Below are 18,379 nucleotides of genomic sequence, written 5' to 3'. Positions count from 1 at the left end.
TTCTACAATATTGTAGACGATATAGTTATCTGCTTTCTGTGACTACTTTGGTAGTATTAATCTATCTCTATAAAAGACGCTTCAAGTCTCGTATCCCATCACCTCCCACCCGCGAAAGAAAGACATGGGATCAGGCTCAAGAAGCAGCGAGACATCGATATCCGCCGGAAGCGACCAGCTCTCCGCCAACCCCGCGCAACTCATCTCGGGGTCAATCTGCTCTCCCAATGGTTCTCTCGCTATAACATAATGGATCCCATATCAGCGTACTGTAAAGCCCATGAAATTTGAGAGAGAGAATGGGGGAAAAGGCTGGGTTGGATTTCTCTTGTGGCTAGGGGAAAGGATCACATACACACACGCTCGCGCTCACACTCACCTGCTTGCAGCTGCGTGACGGCCCCGTCAATCTTGCGCAGCAGATCCAGCGACTTGCGAGCCGAGACGCTAAAGACCGCGATGGCCTGCAGGATACCCTGACACTGTTCCCACGAGGCGGACGTTGCCGCGTGGTCTAGCCCCGTCCAGAGGCGCGGACATAGGCGGGAGACGATTAGGACTAGGCCGGCGGCGCAGGCATCTGTAATTCCATGTGAGCTTCGTATTATCCCATCGTCTGATTTAAATACTCGAAGCGGGAAAAGTTTCCAGGGAATGGGCAAGAAGGAATAGGGTATAAGAGGAGAAAGGGGGGAAGGACTTACACAGGCTATTCCACCACCACGCCCCGGTCGTGTCCGTCCAATACGAACCCTGCACCAGATCAATGAGCCGCATGGCCGCGCCCACACACACCCTGGCACACTCCGTCAGGAACGGCGCCCGGAGACCCTTGTCCTGCGGCTTAGGCGGTGCTTCGGACGTTCTTCCGGCGGCGTCCCGGTGAGGTCGGGCGTACCCCGCAGAGAGATCAGTGAGGATCGGTCTGTGAAGCATGAGACGGAGATACAAGAGTCTGCGGTTTTCGGACGATCAGTGTTTAGTCAGGTTTCGTCGGGGATTTCTGCGGAGTACACTTTGTGGGAACAAACCTTGCGTGTAGCACGTGTTTCTGTGTCGCGAGGATACGGAGGTCCTCCGGAGACGATACTCCGGCCAGCGCGGAAGCAGACTCGGCTCCCCACGACAGAAGCGGCGGCACCGAGTCCTCAAAGTCGGTTAGTTTGGAGTCGAGTTCGACGATGGCGTCAAAGCTTAGTCCTCCTCCTTCTCCTCCTCCTCCCCGCGTGCCACAACTTGCTCTCTGAGTGGGATGCCGGTTCCGCCACGGCTGGTAGACTTGCGAGAGGATATTCTCGAGTATCAGACTCAGCTTGAAGCTCTGGGTGATGAATTCCAGTTTTGGTTGCTCGATGCGCTGGTCTGCGGCGGAATGGGACCGAGAACGTAGTTCGTTTGCTGAAAGATTCGATGTAACGGTTGGTCGACCAAACGTCATGCTCACGAGACTTGAGAATGTTAGATCTTGTCAGTCTTCGGGCATCGACCCAGGTTCCCTTGAACCGGTCATGAACACCAACGGAGAGAAACAGGGCAAAGAAAACACTCACGTATCGAGAATAACACAACCTTGCCACGTCCGCTGCCTAACATCCATCTCCAAAGTAAACCCCTCCTCCCGTGCCGCCACAACATCCATATGAAGCCCAAGCCCCTGCGCAATCCGACACGCAATTCCAACAGCATTCCAACACCGATCAGGAAACGGCGTCCCCTGAAAGACCAACCCGGACAACAACAGCGTCTGCACGACGCCGAGGTTATTCTTCTCGAGCAGATCGACGCTGAGGCACTTGCGACTCCGCAGCAGGAAAATCTCGATGCTCTTTGCCTTTTCGGCGCAAGTGAGGTCGGCAAAGTTACAGGCCAGAGCAAAAATGGAGTTGAGGGCGCTGTGGAAGACGATTGTGGTGGCGTCTGCGCCGGGGGAGCAGCCTAGGCCTACGCCGCGGAAGTCGTCGTCTGCTTGCGTGGCTGCTGCTGCTGTTGCTGTGGTTGTCGTCGGTTGCCAGAGGGATTCGTAGGCTCTTTCAAAGGCTGGTTTGTGGAATACGGGGTAGAGGTAGTGTACTCTCTGAAAGTACAGCTGGAGAAGGTGATCGGCGAACGGGCGAGGGGGCAAAAGGAACTTGTCAAAGTCCGCGTACAGAGAAGACGGCGTCGAGACGGACGGCAGTGCCTGCTGACTAACCCGAAACGGTGTGCCCCCCGACGGCTGAGCTCGTGCAGGGACCGAGTTCGAGTTCATCGCGCTGTAGGCTTCCTTCAAGAACGCAACGGCCGAGGACCTGCCGTAGAAGTCAGGCTCCGCAGAGTTGTTGGGCGAGTCTTCGAGGTCGTCCTCGGCGAGGATGGTGCCCATGGCCGTCACTCTCCTTGCCTCACTCAAGCTGTCGACGCCGACGGACGAGTACGGCGACGGGAGCTGGGCGGCTGCTGCTGCTTGGTCGTCGGATGTTTCCATGGCGGAGGCGGCGTCTAGTACGTTGAAGTCCCGCGATGCTGCGGCGGATGAATCATTGTCCGCGGGCCCTTGGATGTCTTGCCCGATAGCTTCGAGGGTGTTGATATCGATGCCGCGCGACGCGCAAGCCTGTTCTAGTTTGTGAATGCGCTCATGAAGCGTCTTTGTGTAGCTTTTTTGGCAGGTGAGTGGAATGAAAAGATGGAAACATCAAACCATTACTATTGCGAGGAACTCACTCATCGCTACATGCCGTTCTGGCATTATTCACCGTGTAGACGCAATGCTCGAGGTTCAGAGACCGGCGCTGACAGGTTGAACAGATGGGCTTGCCACCATCGCAACGCGCCTTGCGCTCTCGGCATGGTTCGCATGCAAGTGTAATTTTGCGACGACGCTGCCGTTCCTGTCGCCCAGGAGGCATCGTAAGGTGCCGTTTACTGCCGCGATGGGACCCAAGCCAGGTTTGTTGATATTGAAATTTCGGTGAAGAATCGACGCTTCTACGTTGTCAAGTTGTTACTGCCGTTGTGTTCTCATTGTGGGATGGCTCGAGATTGTCGAGAACTTTAGGACAGAGCAACAGAAGTACTGTGAATGTACCAATACTAAAAACAATGCGGAGATGCCGGATGGAAGTGTTCGTCATAAGGTACTCTGGACTCCTTGAATGGACAAGGTCCAAATGAGTTTTGCGGGGTTGAACGGCTATGTCCTTGACGTGCAGATCGGACCGTGAAGTTCCCCAGCGGAAGCGGGCCACCGGGACGAGTTGAAAGCCCACCGGGGAGTTAGAAATTACGCTATGACTATCACCAGCACAATGATTGGTGCGTGTTTTCGCCGTTTGCCTCGACAAGGGTGCAACTGCCGGGCCCGTTAACTACTAGTATTGACGAAATACCTGGCATGCCCCAGATTGGTGCAGGTGACATCTTGGTGAGCTTATGTCGGTGTTTATTCTCATGTGAGTATCGAAGGATATGGGTACAACTTGGCTAGGCTATTTTGTATACAACTGTCAGATGAATTTGAAAAGAGACACTGAACACCCCTGCAATGATTAAGCCGCTGGCAATTCGAGGAAATACATTATGATGATGATGATGATGATGATGATGATGGTCTACTTGGGAATGGAGGAAACAAGGGCATTAAACGAAACCTGAGCGTGAGCCACAGCCGCAGTGAATACTGTCTTGTCAAAAGCACCCCAGGCCGCAAGACCAAGCAACGTGGTCAGGACGAAAAGCAGACCCCGCGGCTGCCTCTTCTTGATCGACGAGACCGAACTAGTTTTTCCCTGTAACGCAACAGTCAAGTTAGCTTCGCCATTCATCCAGGCAGTTGTCACAATGCTCCTTGGTCTACTCACGCTATACTCCCAGTCCGACCACACTGGAAACAGGCAGCGATACCAAAAGTAGCCCTGCGTATAGGGGTAACTCATGGCGTTCCACGTCTTGGTGCCGTCCGCCGATTTTTGAAAGTACCAGCTGCTGCATCCCGAGTTCCACACCCTGTGCTGCAGGGCGTCCTGGATGGTGTCGGTGTAGGTCTCCTCGGCCTCGCGCTTGATCTCCGCGATGCTCGCTTTGCCTTCCAGCACGGGCTTGAAGACGCGCAGGGCGTAGTTGATGGAGTTTTCTAGGGCCATGATCGACGAGGTGTGTCCCGTCGCAGCGTTGGGGCCTGTTGGTTGTTGAGTATACATGTTAGCACTAAGAAATCCACTTCTTTCATAGGCACTCATCTCCGGAGACTTGTGAACATACCCATAATCATGACAAAATTGGGAAAGTTGTTCATCATCGAACAGTTGTACCCCTCGGGCCCGCCAAACGACTCCCAATGGCTCGGTATCGTCTCGCCGCCTCGCCCAATAACATTGACCCCAGCAACGAACTCATTAGTGTGGTATCCGTTGGCCAGGATAATCACATCGGCCTCAATGTGCCCCTTTGCCGTCCTGACGCCCTCCGTCACAATCTCCAGCGCCTTCTCGTTCGTCAAGGTCAAATTCTCGGCGTGCAGGCTCTTCAGGTACCCGGAATCGAAGATGCGCCGCTTACACCCAATCTCGAACTCCGGGACCAGCAAGTCGTGGTACTTGGCCGGCGCCGTAGACCGCATATACTCTTCCGCAATCTTCTTCTGCCCGGCCCTATACTTCCCCGCCGCCTCCGTCAACGAGAACCCCTGCAACGAGCTCTCCGCCGCAGCGAAAACGATGAAGCGCAGAAGACGCGTCAGGCCGGGTACGGACCTGAGCCCGGACCGAATCACGTCGGGCACCTTCCTGTCAATAGGCGGGAAGATCCAGTGCTTCGACCGCACAATCTGCGTCAGCGACTTTGTCTTGTGGACGATGTTTGGAACGACCTGCGCGGCGGTACACCCGTTGCCAAAGAGTACGACCTTCTTCCCCTCGAGCTCGATATCCGGACGCCACCGGCCGGTATGCTCAATCACGCCCTTGAAGGTATCCGCGCCGGGCACGTCAATGTCGTTGGGTGTGACCAGCGCGCCCGTGCCGGCGAAGAGGAACTGGCACTCGTGGAAAAAGATGGCGCCCGACTTGAGGTGGCGGATCGAGAGGCGCCAGCGGGCGCGTTCCTCGATCCACTCGCAGCGCTCGACCAGCACGTCGAAGGACATGTTGCGGACGAGGTTGTACTTGTGGGCTATGTTGTTGAGGTACTCCCATATCTCATAGTAGGTCGGCAGGACTCGCGTCCAGTGGGGGTTGGGCTCGAAGGAGAAGCTGTACAGCGCGCTGGGGACATCGCAAGCGCATCCTAAGCAGCGAGATCAGAGATTGTTGTTTGCTCTTGTTCTAGAAACTATAATGAGGGATTGGGATGTCCAAAAACATACCCGGGTATCGATTGATGAACCAAGTTCCACCTAGCTGGCTATGCCGTTCAAAGAACTTTACGTCTTCGATTCCGTACCATCGCTTCAGCGTTGCCCCTAGGCCAATGGCTGCAAACCCAGAGCCAATACAGGCGAATTGGCTGTAAGAGACATGTTCAGTCTCGCTGACGTTGATAGTCTTCGCCATGTTGTGAAATCGTCGAGGTTTAAAGAACGAGGTTGGTATGAGACGCCGACGACTATGAGGAATACAGTCACCAGTGGGATTATTGAGAGAACATGCAAAATAGCTGTGAGAGCCTGACCATCCCATTGTTTTATTCTGAAAACATCTTGCCCTTCATCCTTCCACCAGCCGTCCGTACATCACTCTGTCACTGTGCTATGATCGGGTTCCGGATGGTTTCCGTAAATGGACATTTGGGAGACCGCGGGCGCGTTCCTATTGGTCGGGACGATTCCGATAAGTGCCTAGGAATGTGACGGTCATTCGAAGCCGCGAACCCCTCGTCGTCGTCTTCGTTCTCGCACTTCCGATTGGCAACAAACTGTCTGCGTCGATGGGAACGATGAGTTTGTGATGTGCATTCCTCAGCATGGACGACACGGTTCGTCACAGGAACGACTTGGATTGGGCACCGTGAGGATGTATTTCCGCGCCAACCCCGTGACATGGGTAAGGTAGGTAGGTACCTCAAGGTATGCAGAGTTGATCACGCCAGGAGGGGAGTGCCATACCAAATCAGGTCGAATTTGAAGTCCTGTTACTTGAATCAATCGCCAACTTTGGGGGGTTCGGACGAGTCTGAACGAATTTATGGTTCTTCTCAACGTGAGAGTCTATCGATGTCTGATGCTTAACGCCGATTGTAATTATGACTTCCATGCGATGCAAGAGCAACAATTCATGTTCGAATTCCATGTGATATAACAATAATCCAACCATATTTACATTTTCTGAAGGTTCTTGTAGGAGAGAAAACAAACCCAGAATCAACATCCCCCCCCAATGAGGCTTCGTATTCCTCTTTCTTTCGAACCCAAATTCGTTACCATGTCGGCATGCACCTACTTCTTACCATCCATAACCTCCAACTTCCCAGTCTTGCTATCAACCTTTTGATACCCCTTAAAGTCCACCTTGAGACCCGCAGTACTCTCCCTCGCGATCCTCCAAAACCACTCGGGAGAACTCCTCTATTCGCACATCCCGCGCACATTAACAACCAAAAAGTTTTCTTTGGAGAGGGTTGCAACGGAGAAAGACTCACCAACATGGCAATGTACCGCATGATACCCGGCAGGTAAATCACCCTCCCGAGCCCGCTATACAACGTATCCGTAAAAGCCCTCGCAACAGTATCCGGCTCAAGCAACGGAAACACAAACGCCGACTGTCCCGTCTCACCCTTGAACATGGCCGTCTTGATGAAGCTCAGGAGGCCCAGCGTCAGCCGGACTTTGGGCGCGTTGTGGATGTATTTCAGTTCCAGCTGAAGACTCTGTTTCCGCAGTACCCGGAGTGATTAGATATATAACGTCTAGAGGTAAGGCTTGCACAAATAACATACCTCATGAAGAGCCGCCAATCCAGCCTTTGTCGCCGCATAATCCGCAATCTGCGCAGGCGGCATCACAGAACTCATCGAGCTCACATTCACAATGTGTCCATGATTCTCCCTCACCATATGCGGAAGAAACTCCTTGGTCAACAAAAACGGCGCCAGCAAGTTGGTATTAATTGTCAGCTCCACGTCGGCATACGTCCCCTCCATGACGGTGCGCCCGCGGCCGAGCCCGGCGTTATTCACCAGCACCGTCGGGTTCCCTACCTCGGCGCGGATGCGTTGGCAAAGGGAGCGGATGTTTTCCTTGTCGCTCAAGTCGCACTGGTAATAATGCAGATTCTTCCCCGTCCCTGGGCTAGGTTGCCATGCCAGGGGAGCATAGTCCACCACGACGATCGTCGTGTGCGGGTTCCGCGCGAGGAGATCGCGCACCACGCCCGCGCCGATGCCGATTTCACCGCTGGCGCCCGTGACGACGACGATTTCTTTGGACCAGTCCCATGTTGTGTCCGTCGTCCAGTTGTTGGCGGTCCAGCGGGTGAGGTACTCGTGGAGCCGGAGGGCCAGGCCAGCGGCCGCGAGGGCGCAGGAGGCGAGTTGGAGTTGGGGGAGGGTGACGGGTACGTTGTACGAAGTGAGGGCGGTTTGGTCTAGAGATAGCGTTGCTACTCCTGCTACCGCGGCGACGAGGGCTGGGTTGAGGATGGTCCCGCGGAGGAACACGGCGACGGTGTCGATTGTTAAAGGCATGGTCTCTGGTGGTGAAAGTGAATTGAGCAAATGAGAAGCTACGCAATAATTCTCGTCATCAATCTTTGAGCCATCTGGACTGCAAATATAGTGGAATGTAGACCAAGATCTACCTTATACGACAAACGTCTCCACCACTCCCGTAACCCATCCTCTTCCCCAGACCGTCCCCGATGGGTCCATCCCGGACCCCACGTCGGGTTCGTTCCGAACGCAACCCCGGTTCAGCCTCCTGGAGCTGTTCCGTTTGACTCCAACGGCCCATCCCCCACAAAACGTGCCAAGAGAAAGAACAGCCGGAGGCGGGGAAATAAATCTTGATTTCCCCATATTTTGGGACGAAATTCTGTACTCCATGTCGGCCCGCTGCGGAGTCCGTCAGTGCAACATCCCGTCTATACCTTGGCTGGCTCACACTCTCTAGTGTTGGATAAGGTAGGAACCTCGGCTCGCACTTGCATCAACGCTTCGAAGCTACAAACTGCCTTATTTAATGGTTCCCCAGAGTACCTTACCTCTTTCGAATTACTAAGTAAAGTGGCAAGCTCCTCTACCCACGTCATTAGGAAACTCGGCTCCAAACACTCGGATCAGATCAGCAACCATGGCCCAGGGACAACCTGGTCTCCGACCTCTCGAGAAGTTGGGTCTCATCTTTCATGTGCTCTGGGGTAGGTACAAAACTCAACAAGCTACATGACGTAGAGCTCACCGAAACAAACAGCTTTCCCTACCTTGTTCTCAATCGTAGCTCTCGGGCTACCACGCGCCATCCACCGAGGCATCCCGCTGAGATTCTGGCTCCTGGCCACAACTTACCGCATCGTTCTGGGCTGCTTCAAGCCGCGCGAGATCCAATTCCTTGCCACTCCTACCCTCGAGGTCTACTCGGCCTGGGTCGCAAAGCAAAAGGCCAAAGAGTCCAAGAACGGCAACGTAACCGCCCTCAGCCGTCTGCACCAAGACATCGAACCCCTCGGCACCGAGGCGGGTACCAACAATGTCGCAACCGACGGCGGCAGCGGAAGCATCATGTGGCTAGGCAATCGCAAAAAGGCCTCCAAGTTCGTCCTCTTCTTCCACGGCGGCGGGTACATCGCCCCGCTGGCTCCGGGCCACCTCACCTGGTGCTGGGAGAGCTACGTCAACGGTGGCCCCGGCGGTGCCGATGGAGGGGAGGTCGCCGTCGCAGTCTTGCAGTATACCCTCTGCCCGGGCGCTACGTACCCGACGCAGCTGCAGCAGGCCGCGGCGGCCCTCAACCACCTCCTAGGGTCCGGCGTCACGCCAGAGAACCTCATCATTGGCGGCGACTCGGCCGGCGGAAACCTCACAGCTCAGGTTCTCTGCCATCTCCTCCGTCCCCACCCTGATGTCGAGCCCGTTCGGTTGACTAGCCCCCTTGCCGGCACATTCTTGGTCTCCCCTTTCCTCTCCCTTCGCACCGATGCCGTGACCTTCCGGGATAATCACCGCGTCGATATGCTCTCGGCGGCCATCGTCGCCAACGGTGGCAATTACCTCTTTGCCGACGACCACGCGCAGAAGCAAGCCACGAATCCGCACGAGCCGCTGGCGCTGGATGGCGATATGGAGTGGTTCGGGGAGATTCACACAATTGCCAAGTCGGTGTACGTGACCGCTGGTGCGCAGGAAGTGTTTTGCAACGATTCACGGGTTTTTGCGGAGGCGGTCAGGAGACGGAATCCCGGGCTGAATGTCCAGCTTGAGGTGGCGGCGACCGAGGTCCACGATGGGATTCTGATCGAGTCCGAGTTCGGGATGATCGGGGATGCGTCTCAGAGGATGAGAAGTTGGGCATCGAAGTGTCTTTGTTGAGTTTTCGGTCGATGAATGAATGCACATGATACCATCGCATTTGATGACCGCAACATGACAAGTGCTTGTCGGGATTTCTGTTCTTTTCTCTGCTGCCGCGTCGTTCGTCTAGTGCGCTCGCAAGAATATGCCTGTCCATTGAACTGTGGCGTAGAAGTTCTCGTAAGGTAAGCGGTCCAGTCGATGATCCGGTATCAGGTGAGCTTCTTCGTCAGCCACCTGCACGCACTCGCGGGCAAGGACGTACTTCTTCCGTCATATCAGACTCATTTGAAGTATCTCACGATTTCAAGAAGAAGAAGAGTTTAGCGTGCGGCAGCGCAACTTGCCCTGTCGCGACGGGACCTTGATTCCAGTCGCTCAATTCCGAATTGGCTCTCTCCAAGAGGCAAGGGTGTCTCGAACCGAGGTCACGATGCGTATGCCGCGGGTAGTCGAGAGGGTACAGCCGGGGCCGAATATCTCAAATACTGAGTGTACCGCGTCAATTGCTGTCAAACCCGACAAAACTTGACAAACCGAGATAGGCGAATCGATTCTAGACCACGAAATCAAATTCGACATCTCGTCCAGTCGTGTCGCAATAAAGAAGGAGCTTCGCCGATTCGTCGCCCTACAAGATCTGCCTCCAAAAAAAAACAAAAGGCCAAGACTTTGGCACGTTTGTTCGGGGTACTGTAGCGGCTGCCCCCTCTTCTTCCCTCGCCACTGGCGAGTTTTCATCATGTAAATATCGCGTAACCGTTTTCCCTTTTCTCAAAGAGCCGCGTGCCCAAAGCCAACATGTCCAGCATGTCACTGTCTCTTCATCTCGTTTCCCGTTCCAGCGGGTGCGGGAAGCCCAAAAGGACGAACCGAAACGAACCCCCGTTCCACAAAAGTCGAATTGAGGCTCTTTGGGGCTTGCTTTGACGACATGTTGTCTCTCCAAGGTGGCGTGTCTCCAACGGCTCTGGGGCGAAGAGATGTAGATGTTTAAATCCACGTCGATGCCCAGTGAATTGAGGAAAGAACTGACCTACTTGCCTACCTTCCAGATAAGCAAAGCAAGCAGCCTTTATCTGCTATCTTATCGCAAATCAGACCGTTGCACCCGCCACGCCACACCACACACCCAAAATGCACGCCAACATGTCGTTGCGCCCGCAACGCCCGCCAAACCACCACGAAAACCCACCTCTTGCGGGCGCAAGATCCAAACTCCCGGGCCCTTGATGCGTTACGACTTGGGTGTTTCCTTTGCCGCATCGTGCAACGGGAAGGATCAACTCTCTTCTTTATCTAGGAGATTTTTATTTAGACATGTACCTAGGTCCCTAGGGGGACGAACCGCTTCCCGAGATCTGGGGAAAGGGAGAAAAAAGTCCCGTCGAGCGCCCGCTGGATCTCGGGGTGCAGCAAAAGCTTGAAGAGCCGCATCGTGGATATGACTTCATATTTCGACATCGCGACTACCTCTCTTGCTCTTGCGGCCTGCCCCATACATTGTTCACTTTTCTGGTAGTAGCAGGTGCGTACGGAGGAGCATGGCCCGTTGGGTCCTGCCAAGACATTGAAAGTTGAACCCCGTGGCACGCACTTTCTTGCCTAACAATCTCCCACTTGGCGCCCTCCTCTCTCGCCCACCTTCTCCTCTGCGGCCTCCCCTTCCCTCTCTCTCTCTCTCTCTCTCTCCATCTCTTCCACCTTTGCTCGACATTTCTCCCACGTCTCCTTCTCTTCCAATCTTTCAGCTCGCATGACCGCCACCTCTCTTCACTCCCACTTCTCCTATTCCCAGGCAAAGATAAGGGAACCAGAGGAACTGTCGGCATCAATCAGCCTTCGTATCCATATCGATCCCCCCCGTCTTCCCAATCCCGAATTTTCCCTTCACCCGCGCGCCCTTTCATCAACCGACGCCCAATGCAAGCCGACGAACCCCCATGATGCATGCTCGACTAAGGTATATCACACTAGCTCGCCGCGACGGCGTGAACACACCCGAAAAGTGGATATATTCCTCAGATGGGCAGACCAACTTTGGGGGTCGCGCCGTCAGTTCGCCCACTCAGAGTCCAATTCCTTATCTCTTCGACCTTTCGTCGTGGGTGGGGTTCACTAAGGCGACAAGCCCCCCCGACGTCGGTAGCGTGGGCGAGAAAAAAAAAGGGTGCGTCGACAGGGGCCTCGATGTCGATGAGGGGATCCTTGACAAGTTGACGATGACGCCCCATCCAACGATCCCACCCCCCTCGAAAAGAAGACACAGCGTGAAGCGTCAATTCCCGATCGCTTACGCAAGGCTACATACAGTACGTACTATTTTCCCCTTCCTCGACATATCTTCATGATTAATTGCCTCGATTACCAACGGCAACGGTGTTGTCTACATCCGCTCCGAGATAGTCGCACCCTTTTCAGAGTATTAGAGCTAGCGCCGACGTCGGCTCACCGGTACTGTGCCGCGGCGCTTGGTCTGTCAACTTTGAAAAGCAGAAACGAGATTCATACTCCGAAGCTGAAAGGTGTCCAAAACCAGAGGACACAGACATCCTATTCAGTGTCCCGTCGCGTATTCTATGCAGAATATCATCCTACTCGGAGTATCATCCCAAGTACCCAGGTCGTGTACGAATACGTATGCATGCCGTTTGGGACGGCCGACGGAGGGGACGTAAGATGCGCGAGATGAACGTTCCAATTGGACCCGCGGTCTACTGGCCGAACCAATCTTAACCATACCGTGGTCGACCGGACGTGGTAGCCAAAACGGAACGAATAGACGAGCACCAAGAAACCCAAACCAAAGCACGAAATAACGTACCGCTAGCTATTCCGGGGAACTGTAGCCCAAATATCCGCCTGAAAAACTCAGTTTTTCGAGTCGCGTGTAAAAAGTCAAACTCAAAACTCAATCATCGAGACGAGACGGGAGGGGAGAGGCACCGCACACGCACCGCCTCACTGCCGACTCGACAAGAGTGAGACTGTGAGTAGTGAGACTGGGTGTGAGCAGGAAAACCCGGGCGACGACCGATGTCTACTACAGTAGTCGGATTTGCCAACGAATCAAACATGCCAGAAGCAGAAATAGAGCTTGCGCCAAGGCTGATGGCCATGTTTCGATCCTTTCCCCTCACCCTCACCCCATCCGCGCAACCTTCCTGACTTTCCACAAACTTGTGGCACTTGTCCGCAACTATCCAGCTTTGCCAAGCATGTACACTCACAGCAATGGTGCGCTGTTTTTTATTTTCTTGGTCGCCATTTCCGGTCGGAGGATGAGACATTCGGTAACACCGCATGCATCCTCGTTGTGTCACCCCCCTCCCTATTCACTTTGCACAACTCTATCGTAGCTTTCATCCCATCACACTGTCAAAGTTCTTCAGCCGAAAAGAACTGCGCTTGAGCGTTTAGAATAGATCATGAGTCGCTTTTATTTGGCGTCTCATTACGGATATACCATGGGGTATTATACAACAAAAAAATATCTGCTCGCTTCGCATTTCGCGGGATATCCTTCCAACAGAGAAAACAGCTTTAGATCAATCCCATCCTGTAAATAACGCCTGGCTTTTGGAGCCCAGACGGCAACCAAAAATTCAAATCAAAGTGACCAACTCTTCCTCGTGGCACGGGCGCCTTACAGAGAAGGAGCCTTCTCGCTCCTGATCTCGCCTTGAGGCGTCACAGGCTTGGGCTCATCTGATCCGCTGCTTGCTCCATTGTTGGCCATGTGCTGGTGCTCCTCAATTCCGTGCTGAGGAATGAACTTTCCCTCTCCGGCGGGCTCGGCCTGGTGGGGGGTCCATGCAAGGAAATCGCGGCGAACCTCGACGTAGTCGTAAGAGAATTCACCGTGCTGGTCGTCGTCCATACCCAGAAGCTCGGCCTCCTCGGAAGCACGGAGCTTGAGACCGGGAATCATGTCGATGGCCTTGGCGAGGATGGCGGACATGACGAAGGTGTAGGCGCAGCATGCGACGATGTAGGCGATTTGGATGTACATGAGCTTGTAGTTGCCGTCAACCCAGCCGCCAGAGACTCCCATGTTGACACCGTCGAGGCCGATGATCGAGCCAGACGCGAAGAAGGCGTTGAAAATGAGACCGACAATACCGCCGATACCGTGCTCGGCGAAGACATCAAGAGAGTCGTCGATCTTGAGGAGGAATTTGACTAAGAGCAGATATGTTAGCAGTGATCAAATGGGCACGAGGAGGAGTAGCTTACTCTTAGTGCCAAAGTTGCAAGCAACGCCAGCAACAACACCGAGGATGATTGAGGCCCAGGGAGTGATGACACCGGAGGCAGGGGTAGCGGCAACGAGACCAGAAATGGTGCCAGAGCACCAGCCGACGAGAGACCACTTCTTGGCCAGGCGGAAATCGAGGAGGCACCAAGTCATGGCGGCGAACATGGCAGTCAAGCAGGAGTTCCAGCAAGCCATGGCAGCGCGGAGGTTGGCACCGAAAGCAGAACCGCCGTTGAAGCCCAACCAGCCGAACCAGAGAAGGATAGTGCCGAGGGTGATGAGGGAGATGTTGTGGGGACGGAAATTGAGCATCATTCTCTCGTTGCGACGGCCGAGAACCCAGGAGTAGGCGAGAGCTGACATGCCAGAACCGATTTCGACGGGGCCGCCTCCGGCATAGTCGAGAACACCGTACTTGAAGGCCCAGCCGTTGGCGTTCCAAGCCCAGCAGGCGACGGGAGCGTAGACGAGGGTGGCCCAGAAGAAGATGAAGACCATGCAGGGAATGACTCGGCCGCGCTCGGCGGTGGCACCAGCAGTGAGGGCGGCAGTAACGGCGCAGAACATCATCTGGTAGAAAGAGTAGAGAAGGGCAGGGACGAGAGGCGAGCCCTGGGACGGAGTAGCGAGGACCTTCATGAGGCCGAAGTGACGAAGATCACCAATGAAGCCGTTGGTGGCAGTTTCGCTGAAGGCCAGAGAATAGCCCCAGAAGTACCATTGGAAGACGATGACGGAAAAGCTCATCATGACCACCCACAATTGGGACAGAGCCGACTTTCTGCGGGCGAGACCAGAGTAGAGGAAGGCGATGCCGGGAATCATGAGCAGGACCATGGCGGCCGAGACGAGGATATAAGACTGGTCGCCGGATTGGTACCATTGGTTCAAGTTCGTCGTGGCTATTCAAGGATTAGCATCAAAGTCGGTCGAGGCGAGCCCCAATTGTTGCGGAATGCTGGCTCGACGTACTGGAATCACCACCGAAATCGGCGTTGGTGCCATTGAACTCCGTAGGAGCTCCAGTATGTGTGTAGGACATGATGGGCGGTTGTGTGCGGTATCGAGGTTGGGGCGAGGTGTTCACCAGAGGATTGGATGGCGTAGAAGAGACAAGAGAGGGGACAAGAGAGTATTATTAATTTTTTTCTCAAGAGCAAGCTGTCTCGAATATGGACAGAGCTGGAAAGGTTTGTCGACGGCCAGGGTAGGTCGGGTTCAGGATGAGACGAATTGCCTGGGTGAAGAGGAACGAACGACCGGACAGAAACGGGAAGGGAGGGACAGAAAGGATCATATATAAAAAGGCAAGACAAGACAGGAGAGATGGGGTGGCTTCAAGAAGGACGTGGTTGCGGCAGAGGGAGCATGAGATACTGCGGTGATCCCTGGCAGTGTCTGGGGGTGTAATTGCCTGGGCCAGCGGAGCATAGTGTGGGCAATCCGCATACGGAGGAGGCGTTGTGGGAGCGGATGGGGAGAGAGCATTGGACATTTGACATTGGGCAACGGGTTAATCAACGAGTGACTTGACAGACAGGAAAGTGTAAGTGAGTTTTGGTGCGGGCAGATAAGAGACACGACACGGGCTATGTTGGGCAAATGATGAACATGTGAGTGGACAAGCATGGTGCGGCGGGTGGAAAGAGAATAAAGTGGACGACTTCCGTTCTTCCAGACCTACTTCGCAGGTTGACTAGAGGCAGGAAGGCGGGAAAAGACTGAACCTGAGCGAGCGTTCTATTCCGAACTCAATGCCCATGGGCCCAAGGCTTGAAGGCAAGGCATGGCATGGCAAGCCGCAAGTGCAAGCCAGACCCGGCCGTTCGGGGGAAATCCTGGCCAAGAGAGACGCCCCTCCCCTGCCACACGTCGAACATGCACCGGTACGTACCGCGGAATGTCCTTGCACCTATCGCGCCCCACGCCTTCCTCGGCCGGCCACCATGTCACTGTCATTGTCATTCGCATTAGTCCTCCAGGCTGCAAAAGTACGTACTGTCTCTAGTCCACCTTAGGTACCACACACAAAGACACAATCGAATGAGCTGAAGCAGGCACACCCGTCTAGAGACGACGATAGTGATGATGCAGGTGCAAGCAAGCGCAAGCAGGCCTCGACTTTTCTCAGACGACAGCGACAGCCCAGGGCAGTGGGTTCAAGGGCAACAGAGTCTGGGGTGATTAAGCTCTTGCTCTGGCTCGTTCACGCCGTCTCTGTGGAGGTACGTGTGTGTCAGTACACGTGTTTGTGTGAGACTTTGGGGCACGAGCCTGTCCATGATTCTCCTCTCCTATTCGCATCAACCAATTTCTGATGCTGATTTACCGTATCATCACTGGCCTGATCTTTTTTCTCTACACTACGCAGACTACCAATCTCGTTCGAGACTTCAAGTACACTGGTAGAGGTTGTCAATGATCAGTGGTCAACCCTCCACTCGGCCGATATCTACTCCGGCAGCGCAAATACCTCACCGGCTGCGACACTGCCACTCCCGCCGAGCATACAACAACCAGAATACAGCTTGCCAAGGCAAGCCATCGAAACTATCGAGACGGCTTCAACAGTCACACTTGGCTGCCTCCGTGCCTCCCCCAACTCTGGACCATCCTCGGTCCTTGGCTGTCATCATTGAATCAATGGTGGATGAAGAAGAACATCATCCCGAAAGACGACCAGATACCTACCTAGGTAGATACGGATGACAGAACCACAGATAAGACATGCGATAGGCGTAGCCCAAGCGGGACCTGTCAGTGGTGGACAGTAATTGAGCTGAATCAAAGAAATGCCTCTGGTCCACTCACAGCTCACTGTGGCTGTTTAGTCAGCCAACTCCATCACAAGTTTGCAAATGCTCTCTCATTCATTTTCTTTTCCAGAATCCACGCTTGTCATCCCCCCTGCAGCTTCACGGCCCAGCAGTCCGGCAATTACTCGACCCACCCGGACACCCTCCACCGATGCAGGCGGGACAAGACCTCACGATGAGGGGGGGGGGGGGGGGGACCTCGGGGGTGTCGGCCTGGGATCCCCCCAAATCCCTCGCTCCCTTTCTTCTTTAGTGGAATTGCCCCAATGGGGCAATCCTCTTCACGACATTTCCCGTGGCGTCCTCCACCCCCAAACCCCCAAATTTTCAGCTCTTGATCCGTAAGGACGATGTCTCGACCTTATCGTAAGGCTCGATTTTGCTTTCCAGCATTGGCATAGGTATGCTGACGGGGTTTGGTACCGGGAATTCGGTCACTGCCTTGAGCAAAGTCCCTATCGCGGTACTCTCGACTAATAATACCCTACGACTTGTCTCACCCGCTGGCCTTCAAACCACACGCGATGCTGCTGTCGACCTCGCGGCCAATAACTGAGGCCAACCCACCCACCACCACTAGGATGTGATCCCCAATGCCCGCAACGCACCTCAAGCTGCTGCGAGGCGGACAACCGGCGAGATCGGCCATGCGTTCCTGACAAGACTCTTCATCCATGTTGACACCAAGTGACACCAAGTGATAACCGAGCGAAGCTACCGCGACTTTTCTACTAGCTTCAACATTGCTGTGGCATGATTTGAACGCTCTCGGTCAAGTTGCGTTGCAACACGAAGATGGTTTCTGGAACAGGCCGCTTGACGACTCTAACGATTGACCAAATTCCTTTTCTTGAGAAGTTGATCCAGCCCGTTACACCCTTGCTCGTCGAGGGTTCTGGTTCTTGCAGCTCCGTTTTCGGCACATGTCAAGGAAGAAATCGGCTTGCTGGATCCATCGCCCATCCGGAGACGCGCCTCTCGTTGTGGGGGGTTGAAATCCATTAGTCCTCAGCCTGGCAACCGTTTGCTAACACAGGAGAGCCAAATTCGCGAGGGGTCGTCTAGACGCCATCATTCAAGGGACCCGAAGAACCCACAGGGCCCTTCGAACTTGGCTTCCTCCACCGTGGTCGATCCCAGGCTGGAGCGCTCTGGATGCTCCAATCAACGGTTTCTGTTTGGCTGCATCTTTGCCAGGCGCGGATGCGTTTGCTGTTGAATCTATTCAACCACTCCCTACCATTATTGGCGCCCACTAAGTCTTGAATCTTTGGACGACAACTATCGAATCTTGGAAGTTCAGGCGCGGGATGCCACTGTCTTCCGGCACTCACGCTACACACTCTTAGTTTGAATTGCCGCTGTGATCCTCGCGTTTGAGACGAGTAGCATCATGGACGCAAGGGAAGCGAAAGTCGCGATTGATGCAGGCACTCAGAGTCGGGTTTAATACCAAGACTTGCCGAAACGATGACCACGATCCACTAAACAGCTCGGTCGCCACGCCACACGCTTTTTGTATTGATGAGAGGTGGGAAAACCTGGGGGGTATTTGAGATCAGCAAAGAGGCGTGCCCCCAAATCAAGCTACTGACATGACCATCAGAATTACGCACATTGCACCGGGTAAGCGCCTGAAACAATGTCATTCTCTAGACACGTTGTGCATTAAACGAAAGGTGAGCTAGACTGGAGATTCCGCAGATTGGTGGCGTCCGCCTCACCATCGAATGTGATAAGCTCCCGCGCGACCAGTCGAACGCTTCGCGATTATCTACATCAAATCGCTGCATGAGCATATGTCATCGCGCTGGAGCATCATGCC

At 54.4% G+C, this 18,379-nt stretch overlaps 5 protein-coding genes across 5 annotated transcripts; 1 reads left to right on the top strand and 4 right to left on the bottom strand.

Annotated features, from left to right (window-relative positions):
- Window positions 1-81: 81 nt before the first annotated feature.
- BDP81DRAFT_459651 (fungal-specific transcription factor domain-containing protein) lies at window positions 82-2,888 on the bottom strand (the record flags this gene model as incomplete). Its single annotated transcript, XM_060593565.1, has 6 exons — window positions 82-239; window positions 380-580; window positions 705-955; window positions 1,113-1,448; window positions 1,551-2,636; window positions 2,704-2,888. The coding sequence occupies 6 exons, from the start codon at window positions 2,886-2,888 to the stop codon at window positions 82-84; spliced, it is 2,217 nt and encodes a 738-aa protein (XP_060447696.1).
- A 629-nt stretch (window positions 2,889-3,517) lies between these two features.
- Window positions 3,518-5,536, bottom strand: BDP81DRAFT_514940 (monooxygenase). Its single transcript, XM_060595843.1, has 4 exons — window positions 5,342-5,536; window positions 4,240-5,262; window positions 3,840-4,156; window positions 3,518-3,767 (listed from the first exon to the last, which is right to left on the bottom strand). Exons 1-4 carry the CDS (start codon window positions 5,526-5,528, stop codon window positions 3,591-3,593), a joined length of 1,704 nt encoding a protein of 567 aa, XP_060447695.1. The 5' UTR covers window positions 5,529-5,536; the 3' UTR covers window positions 3,518-3,590.
- Window positions 5,537-6,409: 873 nt separating this feature from the next.
- BDP81DRAFT_392455 (short-chain dehydrogenase) lies at window positions 6,410-7,659 on the bottom strand (the record flags this gene model as incomplete). Its single annotated transcript, XM_060587708.1, has 3 exons — window positions 6,410-6,538; window positions 6,613-6,843; window positions 6,913-7,659. 3 exons carry the CDS (start codon window positions 7,657-7,659, stop codon window positions 6,410-6,412), a joined length of 1,107 nt encoding a protein of 368 aa, XP_060447694.1.
- Window positions 7,660-8,016: 357 nt separating this feature from the next.
- On the top strand, window positions 8,017-9,649 carry BDP81DRAFT_404964 (alpha/beta hydrolase). The gene is made up of 2 exons (XM_060588922.1): window positions 8,017-8,330; window positions 8,384-9,649. Exons 1-2 carry the CDS (start codon window positions 8,264-8,266, stop codon window positions 9,496-9,498), a joined length of 1,182 nt encoding a protein of 393 aa, XP_060447693.1. The 5' UTR covers window positions 8,017-8,263; the 3' UTR covers window positions 9,499-9,649.
- Window positions 9,650-13,126: 3,477 nt separating this feature from the next.
- On the bottom strand, window positions 13,127-14,780 carry BDP81DRAFT_315561 (ammonium permease; the record flags this gene model as incomplete). Its single annotated transcript, XM_060584097.1, has 3 exons — window positions 13,127-13,662; window positions 13,717-14,640; window positions 14,711-14,780. The coding sequence occupies 3 exons, from the start codon at window positions 14,778-14,780 to the stop codon at window positions 13,127-13,129; spliced, it is 1,530 nt and encodes a 509-aa protein (XP_060447692.1).
- Window positions 14,781-18,379: the final 3,599 nt, after the last annotated feature.

This window comes from Colletotrichum phormii, assembly GCF_030913505.1.
Source record: "Colletotrichum phormii strain CBS 102054 chromosome Unknown BDP81scaffold_6, whole genome shotgun sequence".
NCBI classification, from domain to species: Eukaryota; Fungi; Ascomycota; class Sordariomycetes; order Glomerellales; family Glomerellaceae; genus Colletotrichum; species Colletotrichum phormii.
This window is presented reverse-complemented; position numbering and strand designations above follow the sequence as displayed.